Source organism: Nomascus leucogenys, chromosome 20, assembly GCF_006542625.1.
Source record: "Nomascus leucogenys isolate Asia chromosome 20, Asia_NLE_v1, whole genome shotgun sequence".
NCBI classification, from domain to species: domain Eukaryota; kingdom Metazoa; phylum Chordata; class Mammalia; order Primates; family Hylobatidae; genus Nomascus; species Nomascus leucogenys.
The window spans coordinates 74,550,901-74,563,692 of NC_044400.1; the positions used below are offsets into that span (position 1 = coordinate 74,550,901).

The 12,792-nt window shown below is 42.2% G+C and overlaps 1 protein-coding gene across 1 annotated transcript in view; it reads left to right on the top strand.

Moving 5' to 3' along the window:
* The window catches only part of CLNK (cytokine dependent hematopoietic cell linker), a 194,558-nt gene extending 184,043 nt beyond the window's left edge, over nucleotides 1-10,515 (top strand). The window contains exon 19 of the mRNA XM_003258488.4: nucleotides 10,118-10,515. Coding sequence (XP_003258536.2) covers nucleotides 10,118-10,264 — 147 coding nt within the window. The 3' untranslated portion in view covers nucleotides 10,265-10,515. The remainder of the gene's footprint in view (nucleotides 1-10,117) is intronic.
* The last annotated feature ends 2,277 nt before the right edge of the window (nucleotides 10,516-12,792 follow it).

Here is a 12,792-nt window from a genome sequence, read left to right on the forward strand (position 1 = left end):
GAATAACATAAATCAATCCACAAGAAAGGGGAAATTTTCACTGAATATGTATATGCCAGGCCTAGTCTATCTGCATTTTTTGTTTGTTTGTTTGAGACAGAGACGCACTCTGTCACCCAGGCCAGAGTACGGATCTCGGCTCACTGCAAACTCCTCCTCCCAGGTTCAAGTGATTCTCCTGCCTCAGCCTCCCGAGTAGCAGAATTACAGGCGTGCACCACCAAACCCGGCTAATTTGTATATTTTAGTAGAGATGAGGTTTCGCCATGTTGGTCAGGCTGGTCTCGAACTACTGACTTCAGATGATCTGCCTGCCTCGGCCTCCCAAAGTGCTGGGATTACAGGCGTGAGCCACTGTGCCCAGCCAGCATTATCTTATTTTGATCCTCAACAACTCTTTGGTGTCATGATTTTTCCTATCTTAGATGTAGGAAAACTGGGGCTCAGAAAATTAAATAAATGGCCAAAGACACACAGGCAGTAACGGAAGGGGGAAGGAGAGGCTTCTCTTGCAACTCTTTTGTTGATCAAGGAAGGGGTAAAGGAAGGAAGGAACGAAGTTAGTTATGAGCCACCATTTCCAAGGATGTGAGCTCAGGCCAGTGACTTAACTTCTCTGGGCTTCAATTTCTTCAAATGTAAATGTTCTTTTAAAGCCTAGACTTCAATAATTTAATGATTCCTGTTTAACATCTCCAGGTCGCAGTTTTATCTGTGGGTGTGCATTGTTATGGGCTGAATTGTGCCTCCCTCATTCCAGAAAACCCACATGTTGAAGTCCTAACCCCCAGTAGCCCAGAATGTGACTGTATTTGAAGATAGGGCTTTGAAAGAGGTAATTAAGGTTAAATGAGGTTATTGGGATAAGTCCTAATCCAATATGAGAGATGTCCTTATGACAAGAGGAGATTAGGACACAGACACGTACAGAGGGGCGACCACGTGAGGACACTGGGAAGGGATGACCATCTGCAAACCAAGGAGAGGGGTCGTGGGAGAAAGCAGCCTTCCAACACCTTGATCTTGGGACTTCAGCCTCGAGAACTGCGAAGAAAGACATTTCTGTTGTTTAAGTCACCTCGTCTGTAGTGCTTAGTTACGGTAGCCTTGACAAACTAATACAGGATAAAACCAGAACTTTCACACAGATACCGATTGTTCCTCAACAGGTAACAAAATAGGGCATATTGCTAGGGCTGCCAACAGGCTTCAGGTAGGCACACGTGTGAAATCGATGTGCAGGCTGCATAAAGATTCCAGCTTAAATCCTGTGTCTGACCAGAGCACTTTTTTGAGACTCGGAGAGGAGTAGTCAGCACCTGTGAGGCGACCATGAGGTCAGTTCACCACTGTTAGGAATAACGCTCAAAATCCTCAGGAAATTGAACACTCGAACAAAGGATTCCTAGCACAGCAATTTTACTTGTGCACAGAGGGGTGCCTCCTTGGCCAGTGGCGATGAGAGCACACATGAACAAAGGGGCATGAGAGCCTTTATTCCTGACACAAGTCCTGCCCCTGTACCCTTTCCCCATTGGCCGGGGTCAGGTCTTACAATCTAAACTAATCCCGGTTGGCTAAACATTTGATATTTTTTAGATAAAGTGGGCATATAAAAGAAAGTGGAGAGGAAGGGGAAGGAGTGTCTGTAATAAGCTAAAAAGTTAGTCCTCTTTCCAAATAAGGAAAGGAATGTGAGCTGGTACTGATAACGCCTTGTACTGTGGTGTGCCTTGGCATCTAACAAAGGCAAAAAGGCAAAAAGGAGAACAAGGATGGGGGGGGGTACTATGAATTAAAGAATAAAAGATTGATCAGATTATTTGAAGAGAAACTTCATCATATCCCACACAACCATTTGCTACAGCCCGGGAACATTGTGACATGAACAAGTGCATGAGTGAATCCATAGATTAATACATAAATCTACCAGATACAACCACATTAAGAAAGTGCTACATTAACACGAAAGAGAGAAGTGGTCAGCTCTTCATTTTGTGGAGAGGATTGGCAAGTTAATAAATGTAAAACACTTAGAACAGTGCCTGGGACCTATCAAGCCCACAATAAATTTTAGTTATATTTTCGTTACTATTCCTGAGTCATTTTAATAAGTAGGATATAGTCCCCCTAAGATACCTATGGTAATGGGCTTTCCAGCTCAGTGTCCCCTTATCCTTCTATATCTTCTCTCAGCTCATAGAATTTCTCATCTTTAGGAAAGCATTATATAATTCTTATTTATTTTATTTTATTTTTCTTATTTTATTTATTTATTTTTTTAATTTTATGATGGAGTCTCACTCTGTCACCCAGGCTGGAGTGCAGTGGCGCGATCTCAGCTCACTGCAAGCTCTGCCTCCAGGGTTCAGGCCATCCTCCTGCCTCAGCCTCCCGAGTAGCTGGGACTACAGGTGCCCGCCACCATGCCTGGCTAATTTTTTTGGTTATTTTTTTAGTAGAGACGGGGTTTCACCATGTTAGCCAGGATGGTCTCGATCTCCTGACCTCGTGATTCGCCCGCCTCAGCCTCCCAAAGTGCTGGGATTACAGGCGTGAGCCACCGTGCCTGGCTTATTTACTTATTTTAAGATGGAGTCTCATTCTTGTTGCCCGGGCTGGAGTGCAATGGTGTGATCTTGGCTCACCACAACCTCTGCCTCCCGGATTCAAGCGATTCTCTTGCCTCAGCCTCCCGAGTAGCTGGGATTACAGGCATACGCCACCATGCCTGGCTAATTTTGTATTTTTAGTAGAGGCAGGGTTTCTCCATGTTGGTCAGGCTGGTCTGGAACTCCCGACCTCAGGTGATCTGCCCGCCTTGGCCTCCCCAAGTGCTGGGATTACAGGTGTGAGCCACCACGCCCGGCCAGGAAAGCATTATATAATTCTTAAATGCTTGGGTTTAAGGGTTCTTTTTCCTTAGAGAATAGAGGACGTGGACATGGTGTGCCTTTGCATGTGCCAGGCCCTTGGGCCAAATGCTGTTTAATTTGCTCTCACATGGAGTTCTTGAAAAATCTCTGGAAAGGACATATTAATGAACCTCATTTACTGGTGAGGAAACTGAGACCTGAGATCGTTAACTGCTTTTTTTCCAACATGCCCCACTTTGGTCTGCTAATAAAGAAGAGGAAGTAGAGTGACTCTGTGATAATATCCTAACAGCTTAATCAGACTGTCAGCCGGTTCACTGACTGTCTTAGCAAATAGGGAGCATCTCCCATGGCAGGCCATAGATTAGACCCTCTGCCTCCAGATGAGCTGCTCTAATTATTGTCACCAAGGAAATCTGAGAGAACCAAATGTCTGTTTTAAGAAGCTCCTTTCTGTGTTCATCTGGAATTTTCTCCTCCTTTGCATTCCTTATTTTTTTCCCATATTTGTGTTGAACATACATTTCCACAGGTGAAAGAATGAATCAATTAAAACATTCACTAATAATATAAATATATATACATAAATCAAGCAATGAGAAAGAAATCCAAGGCAGAATCCTGAGTTTTGGTGGGGTTTTGTATGCACTGGAACTATTCTGTGCAGTTAGCCATTAATGACTAATTCGATCTATTGAATCCTCATAGCCAACCTCTGGGGTAGGTGCTGTCAATATTTCAATTTAACAAACTATGAAACTGAGGCACAGAAATACTAAGTATCTGGCCCAAAGTCACAGCTAGTAAATGGCAATTCTGGGATGCAGTATACTTTGCAAAACATTGACTTCCATTACCAGTTGAAAGTATCCAGATTCTTGGCGTCTTGAACAAAGAGTTGGACAAAACACACAAACAAAGCAAGGAAAGAATGAAGCAACAAAAACAGAGATTTATTGAAAATGAAAGTGCACTCCATAGGGTGGGAGCGGGCCCAAGCATACGGGCTCAAGAGCACCCTTACAGAATTTTCTGCGGTTTAAATATCTGCTAGAGGTTTCCATTGGTTACTTGGTGTTCGCCCTATGTAAACAAAGAGGATGAAGTAAAGTTACAAAGTCATTTACTCAGTTTAGGCCCTGTGTAAATAGAAAGGATACTTCCTGTCATAACTGAAGTGTTTCCATTTGATGTGGTTCTAGGAAGTCCTTAGATTCCCTGCCTCCAGACCCTATTCTCATGCCTCGCTTCCACAAACAGACTCAAATAACACCATGGCAAATACAAGCAATCCCCCACCAGTTTGAAAACATTGCAGGTTGAATCACAGTTAAAGAACAGTTAACACTTACTTGGAGCTTACTGTGTGCCAGGGAGTGGGTAAAAAATGACAATTCACAGGTAGTTCTTCCTGCCTTCCCTCTGAGGGAGCTGTGCCCTGTGTAAGAGGAAGATGGTCTGGATTTCACTCAGTTCCCTCATGCTTTTCACAGCCTGAGCCTTTTGTCTTGCTGAAGAATAATCACACCTCTTTAAAACAAGATAAAGGCATTTTACATAGCAAGGCTCTGCTAAATGCAAGCCAACAACTAGCTACTTTAGCCAGGGTTCAACTAAAGAAAGCATCTTCACCCAACTCAGCAGGAAAAACATAATGAGAAACAGCATCTTCAAAGATTATTTTAATTTCATGTAGATTTGTAGCTATCTTGCAACTTTTGAATTTAACCACACAGATGATGCAGCAATGCCTAACTCTTGGGAGTTATTTTGAGTTATTTACATCAACATGAGTTGATGTAAATAGTGGCAGACACATAGAGGCAGGTGCTTAATAAGTATCACTTCCCCAGAAACTTCACGGTTTAAAACAACTGAAATTTATTGTTTCACAGTGCTGCAGGCCAGAAGTCCAACATCATGGTATCAGCAGGGCCACACTCCTTCCGGAGGCTCCAGGGGAGAATCACTCCTGGCCTCTTCCAGCTTTCTGTGGCTGCCAGCAATCCTCGTCTTCCTTGGCTTATGGCCACATCACTCCAGTCGCTGCCTCTATGGTCACGTGACCTTCTCCTCTTCTCTGATCAAAATCTCCCACTGCTCCTATCTTATGAAGAAACACATGATTGCTTTTAGGGCCTACTGGGATAACCTCGGATAAGCACCCCCTCTCAGGACCCTTAACTTTATCCTGTATTATACCATATGAAATACTATTAGCTCTTTTACAATGTAAGGTCATATTCCAGATTCTGGGATTAGGACATGGACATATTGGGGGGAATCATTCAGCACCCGCTGCTCCTTTACTTATTTACTGTCCAAGCATTAATTGTATGCCTGCAGTATATTAGACTCAGTGTTGCATTCTGGGAACACAGAAAGTCATGTCAAGTCCCTGCCATCCAGGGAATACCCTGTTCACCTGTGCCGATCTCTGTAGGCACCTAAGCAAGAATGAGATTGGTAGAACACCGGCACTAGCCAGCCAAGGAGGCACCTGCCTTAAACAACCTGCAGAGCTTAACTGCTGCCAAACATCAGCCCTGCATCTCAGTTTTATAAGTCACGTTTGTCAACATTTCTGTGAAATCTCAGAGAAGGGACATTTCGATTTCAATTTCCAGATCTCTCCTTTTTGTTCTACAAATGTTTATAAGTTTCTAAAAACCACTGTAGATATTTACATGATAAACTAAACGTTAAAGACTAGAGAACAGAGACAAATAATTAACTCATGGGTTTTTTTCACACCTTCCCTGTCTGCTTCCTTCTCCTCCTGCTTGCTTGGCATTTATCTCTCTTTCTCTTTTCTCCCCCATTCCTTCTTTCACTCTCATGTGTGTACCCAAACAGATTTCTTTACTTTTCTGGCAAGGAAACATCGCCCACAGTTCATATACAGAATAAACACAAAAGGTTTAAACAGATTTTATGATCTAATATTAGCATAACATTGGTTGTCCCCCTGGAAAAGATTATTCAATATGCAAGAGCTTAAGTATAATCTTTTTTAAAAGTCTCTTCAGGGCAAGATTTCAGTTTTGACCCCATCATTAGAAACCAATAATAAGAAAGGACCAGGCTGGGCTCACGCCTGTAATCCCAGCACTTTAGGAGGCTGAGGCGGGTGGATCACTTGAGGTCAAGAGTTCAAGACCAGCCTGGTCAATATGGTGAAATCCCATCTATATAAAGTTGCAAAAAGTTAGCTGGGCGCCATGGCACATGCCTGTAATCCTAGCTACTTGGGAGGCTGAGGCAGGAGAATTGCTTGAACCTAGAAGGCAGAGGTTGCACTGAGCCAAGATTGTGCCACTGCAATCCAGCCTGGGCAACAGAGTGAGACTCCATCTCAAAAAAAAAAAACAAAAAACAAAAAAACAGGAAAGACCATGTGACTAGTTGTACCTGTCTTGCTTCCTACTACCTGTTAAAGTTACAATTTCATATGAAATGTCATCCATGTAGCAGATTATTAAAACAATTAATAGCAAATGTATTATTTTGGGACAATATTAAAGAAAACAGAAATGAGACTAGGACAAAGAACTCATCTTCCCTCTGAAGACTGAAACTAGGAAAGATTTCCTTTTAGTGATGTGGATTTAACCAATTTTGTGAAACAGTTCTGCATAAAAAGTTTTTTTTGTTGTTGTTATTCACTTTTTGTTTTACCAAGCATGAAGACAGAAAAAGAAAAGTTTGCGCTTGGTTTAAAATTGGAAATGAAATACAGAAAATTCTTCTCTTCCTAAAGGCTTACAGTAATGGTCTATAAACTTCTTGGTGATTGCATTGCTCTCCCATGATGTTCTTGGCAAAGCTAGAAGGGAGGAGTTAATCGTAAGGCCTGGCATGTACTGAGCACTCACTGTGTGTCACGCTTTCTTCTAAATGCTGTACTGCATATGCATCAATTCCATTCTCACAATGAATGTCAAAGTTAGATCCTATCATTACCATCACTGTTCATAGAATAACTCAGGCACACAGAATGCAAGAAACTTGCTGACAGTCACACTGCTAGTGGTTGCGAGAGCCAGGCTTTGAACTCAGGCATTTAGGTTCCACAGGCCCTCTGCTTACAATTACCCTGCTGTAGTAGAGATTAATCTCTCCATTGGACAATGGGGATAGTACCTTACCTTAGCATCAGGTAGAAACTCATATTTATTGTATACGTAATATGGGTGGTGTTATAGTCTGAATGTTTGTATTCCTCCAAAATTTATGTGTTGAAATCCTAAGCCCTAAGGTGATGGTGTTAGGAGGTGAGTACTTTGGAAAGTGATTCAGTCTTGAAGGTGGAGCCCTCACAAATGGGATTTGTTCCCTTGTAAAAGTGTGCATTGCTCTTTGGACCATGTGAGGACACAGCATTAAGGCAAGAATATGGGCCTCTCCAGACACTGAATCTGCCAGTGCCTCGATCTCGGACTCCCCAGACTCCAGAACTGTGAGACATAAATTTCTGCTGTTTCTAAGCTGAAATTTATAGGTTTATAGTACTTTTTGTTGTTGTTTGTTTTTTGAGATGAAGTCTCCTCTGTCTCCCAGGCTGGAGTGCAGTGGCATTATCACAGCTCACTGCAACCTCCGCCTCCCGGGTTCAAGCGATTCTCCTGCCTCAGCCTCCCAAGTAGCTGGAATTACAGGCACATGCCACCATGCCCGGCTAATTTTTTATATTTTTGGTAGAGATGGGGTTTCACTATGTTGGCCAGGCTGGCCTCGAACTCCTGACCTTAAGTGATCTGCCCGCCTTGGCATCCCAAAGTGCTGGGATTACAGGCATGAGCCACCACTCCTGGCCTAGTATTTTAACAGGCTGAACACACTAAGTCAGACTGACACATAGGTTATCTCATTGGAAACTGCTGCAGATCCAGTAAAGGTTTCAGAGGGGACAAGGGACTTACAGACTGAACCAGGACTCTTTGGGTGTGAAAAGACAAACCCCAATTCAAATGAGCTCAGGTGGGAGAGAAGGAAATTTGTTGTAATGTAACCAGAGAGGACAGAAATGGACTAGATCCAGGGACTAGTTAACATCAAGACATTCCCACTCCACATTTCTTGCCCCACATTTTTGTCCCCAGTGTGGTGTCTGTTTGCTCTTCACACACCCCTCCCCCCACCCCACATGATGGTGGGAAGGAGGAGATGACCCTGGAAGTCACAGGTTTTTAGCGTTTTAATTGCTTTCTATTCAGTGCACCTCTAACAAAAAAGAATGTTCCCTCCCAACAGCCCCAGGGAAGCCTCTGAGTGACCTGGTGAGGTTCTTAAGCCTCAACTGACAATTTTCACAGCACATAGCTCTAAATGAAATTATTTGTTTGCATAGGAAATTATTTTCTACCTGCTCCCAACAGAATGTCATCCCTGCGAGGTCCTAACTGGTCAATCTCATTCCCCACTGGCTATTCCTGAGGCCTTGCAACATTTCTGCACCTAGGATGCCCCAGGCAGAGGAAGGAGTGGACAAAACCAAATCAGAGGCAGAGTAGCCCCCACGTGGCTCCCTTTCTTCAGGCTGTGTCATCTCTACCCTGGTTTGTTGGAGCATCAGAGGTCACAAGCTATAGGCAAAGTTGAAAAATAAAAAGAAGTATCCAGAAAAGTGAGCCTTCATTCCTGGTCTCACCCTCCCTAGCCATGGGAGACTCTGAGTAAGGTGGTCCACTCCTCTGAGCTGAAATTCCCTTTGCTCTTTAGGGAAGATCATTCCCCCTGCCCTGTTCACCTCACAGGCTTGCTAAGGAGGATCTAAGTTGTCTTGAAACATGGGAGGCAGGTTGAGCAAGCTCTTCCTAATTATCTCCCGATATTCTCCTTCAGGAACTCATCCAAACTCACCTAATCAGAATTACTGTATATGCAGAATGGACATTGAAGGCTCAGAGAGGGAGAGGGTGAGAAGGGGGCTAAGGGATGAAAAATCACCTATTGGGTACATACAATGTGTATTATCTGGGTGATGGGTACACTAAACCCAAACTTCACCATTATACAATTCATCCACGTAACCAAAAGCCACTTGTACCTCTAAAGCTGTTGAAATTTAAAAAAAAAAAAAAAATTACTATATATGCTCAAGTCTTCTCAGTATCTGTCCTTATGCATGGTCCTGTACGTTCTCTGCTTTTAATGTCTTTAAACCCTCCTGTCTACTTATCTGGAATGACCCATAACATAGCCCATTTCAAGTCTGTATCCTTGACAAAGCACTTCCCCATTTCCCTAAACCTGAAATAATCTTAATTTCCGTTAAATTGTCATAACATTTTATCTGTGTATCTAGAAACACTGAAATCTGCAGCTACCTCATTATTTCACAAGAAGCTCAAGGAGGGCAGCTAAATTAGCTAAGCAGCCCTGTGGTTGTCCCTGTTCTTTCTATGTATACTAGAATTGCTTAGACTTCGTTACTGGAGGGCAAGCTCACTGCAGGCATTGGCCACCAATTTACTACATTCGAGCCTGATTCTTCTATATTTTTGCTGGTCAGAGCTAAGGTTGAGGTTTGGGAGGCAACAGAGATTCCAAGGCTTGATTGCTGTGTAATTAACCCATCTGAGTCCTTAGGATAGAAAGGTTGTGATAACAATAGAATGGAACTTGACCAGTGTGATCTGATTCCAGAGAGGGAAAACTCTCTGTGTAGGAAGTTTAAAGAGCTGCCACAGGGCTCACTTTTAGTTCTCTGAAGAACTTTTTTTCTCCCTTGTTATCATTCTTATCACTCATCCTTCAAGCTTGCCGTATTCTTTTTAAAAACTACTTCCGGTCAGGCGTGGTGGTTCATGCCTGTAAACCCAGCACTTTGGGAGGCCTAGGCGGGTGGATCACCTGAGGTCAGGAGTTCGAGACCAGTCTGGCCAACATAGCGAAACCCTGTCTCTACTAAAAATACAAAAATTAGCTGGGCATGGTGGCGCATGCTTATAATCCCAGCTACCTGGGAGGCTGAGGCAGGAGAATCGCTTGAACCCGGGAGGCGGAGGTTGCAGTGAGCCGAGATTGTGCCACTGCATTCCAGCCTGGTGACAGCAAAACAATGTCTCAGAAAAAAAACAAACAAAGCAAAAACCACTTCCCTGAAACACCCTTACCATACAAAAATTATTAAATTGGTTCACCTTTTCCCCATGCAAAATGAAACACCTTAGCTATACTTTAACCTATAGACACAAAAGATATTTTAAAAATCATTAACTTTCTTTTCTGTGTTTCAGAAGTTTGATTCAGTAGAAGACATCATCGAACACTACAAGAATTTTCCCATTATACTAATTGATGGGAAAGATAAAACTGGGGTCCACAAGAAACAGTGTCACCTCACTCATCCACTCCCTCTCACCAGACACCTCTCGCCTCTGTAGCCTGGTCTTTGTGTTATCTTTGGTTTACTGGATTCAATGCTTCCATCGTTTTCATTGATTTCAAAAGCTTATTTTCTGCCTTCAAGGGATGACTTTTTTGACTTTGTAGAAAAGAAAACCACTCTATAACAGAGAGTGGAAAATCAATCATGGTTTTGAAAGTTCAAACCACAGAGAAAATATTTATAACATGCAAAAAATAAAAACATTCTAGTAACTGGCCACTGGAAAATAAATAAAAATAAAAACTAGGGTTTTAAAAGTATCTTCTAAACAACAACAAAAAATACTATAAACATAGCCATTATGCTCATGATACAGGTGAGCAGCAAAGGGCACCAGAAGCTATTGCTTAAATGTTTGCAGCCAGTGCAGGATAAGTCTATGGGAAATTCCCAAATCTGTGCTCTTTACAGGACACTGTGCTGCCTTTATGTCAGTTGTTGGGCCTTACGCATCTACCATGTGTGGATGATTTCTTACACTAAAGATGCTGGGCTGGGCACAGTGGCTCACGCCTGTAATCCCAGCACTTTGGGAGGCCGAGGCGGACGGATCACGAGGTCAGGAGATCAAGACCATCCTGGCTAACATGGTGAAACCCCATCTCTACTAAAAATACAAAAAATTAGCCGGGTGTGGTGGTGGGTGCCTGTAGTCCCAGCTACTCGAGAGGCTGAGGCAGGAGAATGGTGTGAACCCAGGAGGTGGAGCCTGCAGTGAGCCAAGATCACACCACTGCACTTCAATCCAGCCTGGGGACAGAGCGACACTCTGTCTCAAAAAAAAAAAAAAAAGGTGTTGGGTTGGTGAGTATTAGCTCTCTTTTATTGTAATCCTAGAAATTCAAGTATAGGGAAGAAATGTGGTATGGAAAACCAGCAATTGTGAATGTCACCTTGAAGACAGAAACTGAAAATCCTCTGACTAGGGTGTGAAACGGCCATGGGATCAGCCTCCAGCATCATCTGCTTCGAGTAGCTTTAAGTCAAGTGGAATTAACACAGTCATAGTACAGAGCTCAGATTATATCCTACACTAGCCTTCAGGCAAACATATGTCTGAGGGAAACTAAAAATTGTATTAACAATTCCAATTATGGACTTCCATTCAAAGAGAAAAACTGTCCTCAAATTAGTGCTAATTCTTGCAGTAACATTGCACAGGCCATGATATTATTCCCTATAAAGGTTAAGAGGATTTAATTTTATTATTGTTTTACAATAAAGATGAGGAAACAGAGGCTCGAAGAAGCTATTGATCTTACTCAATATGAGAAGACAGCCCAGATTGTAATCCGCTTTGCCTGGCTCCATGCAAGCTCATCTTCCCAAGTACATTCTCTGCCCTGTGACATTTTACAGTGAAGTTGAAAAGCTAATTTAAAAAAAAAGAGAGAGAAAGATAGAAACAATTTGAAAATACAGATTTACCACCTTAAAATAAATAAGCTCTTCTAGTGGGAATAAGCTTTTTTAAAAAGATACTGTCGAAAATAACAGTATACCATGATGCCAAATGGTACCAAAGCTTACATAGGAAATTCATAGAGTATTTATGTAATTGTAGCACTGATGCAGAAAGAAAACCAAAAATAATTAAAAGGCAATAGAAGCAAATTAAAACAATAAAAACAATGTGCAGGATTCTGTCTTTTGTAAGACAGCAGACAATGAGCTCTCTGGGAAAAGCTCTTAGCATCTACTCACCTTCCAAATACCCGCTCAGGTGTTCTCCTTTCACAAGGTCAATGTGAAGTGATGCCTATAAGTTAACATCAGGAGCATTTAATGAAGAAGCTATTTGTAAAGCTGGAACTTTTGAGACCCAACTGAGCTTATCGTAGAGTATGCCTGCAGAGGATTACATAGAACCAAGAGACAAGAGTGTTTAAATTGGAGCTTGGATACGAAAGAAATCACTGGTCCGGTCAGAGCTAAAAGCTGTATGGTTGCTGGTCATTCTCTACTGGAATTCAACAAGCCAGGGACAGTATGGAAACAAGGACTTTACAGAAGGGCTCCAGGCTCATATTAAGAAAGAATCTGACCCTCACCCTAAAAAGCTATTGGGGGATTACTGATAGCTCCAACTCACTGATTCATCGAGGCCATGCCGTTCAATGCTATGTTCTCAAGAAATATCTATGAGTCCTTTCAACCATTGCTGTTGATAAAATAGGTGAATGTCAGGTGGGGGTTAGCATTTGATATGGTGTATGTTTGAAATAATGTTTTATCGCCTCTTGTTCACAAATACATGATATAATTCCAAGAAGAAAAAAGAAGTAGAAATTCAGCATCCTTAAGATGACAGCAAGAATGAGGGGAAAAGGAAGAAAAAAAAAGAAATTAGGCATCTTGCAATAAAAAGCTCAAAATATTTTTATGTATTTGAACATTTCTGTAAAAAATATAAAATGAAAAATACTGACATGGGCTGCTTCGGGTGATTGGGGTTTGAGGGACTGTGTTAGTCGGGTATTCTAGAACTCAGACACCAAGACAAAGTTAGAAGTGCAAACACTG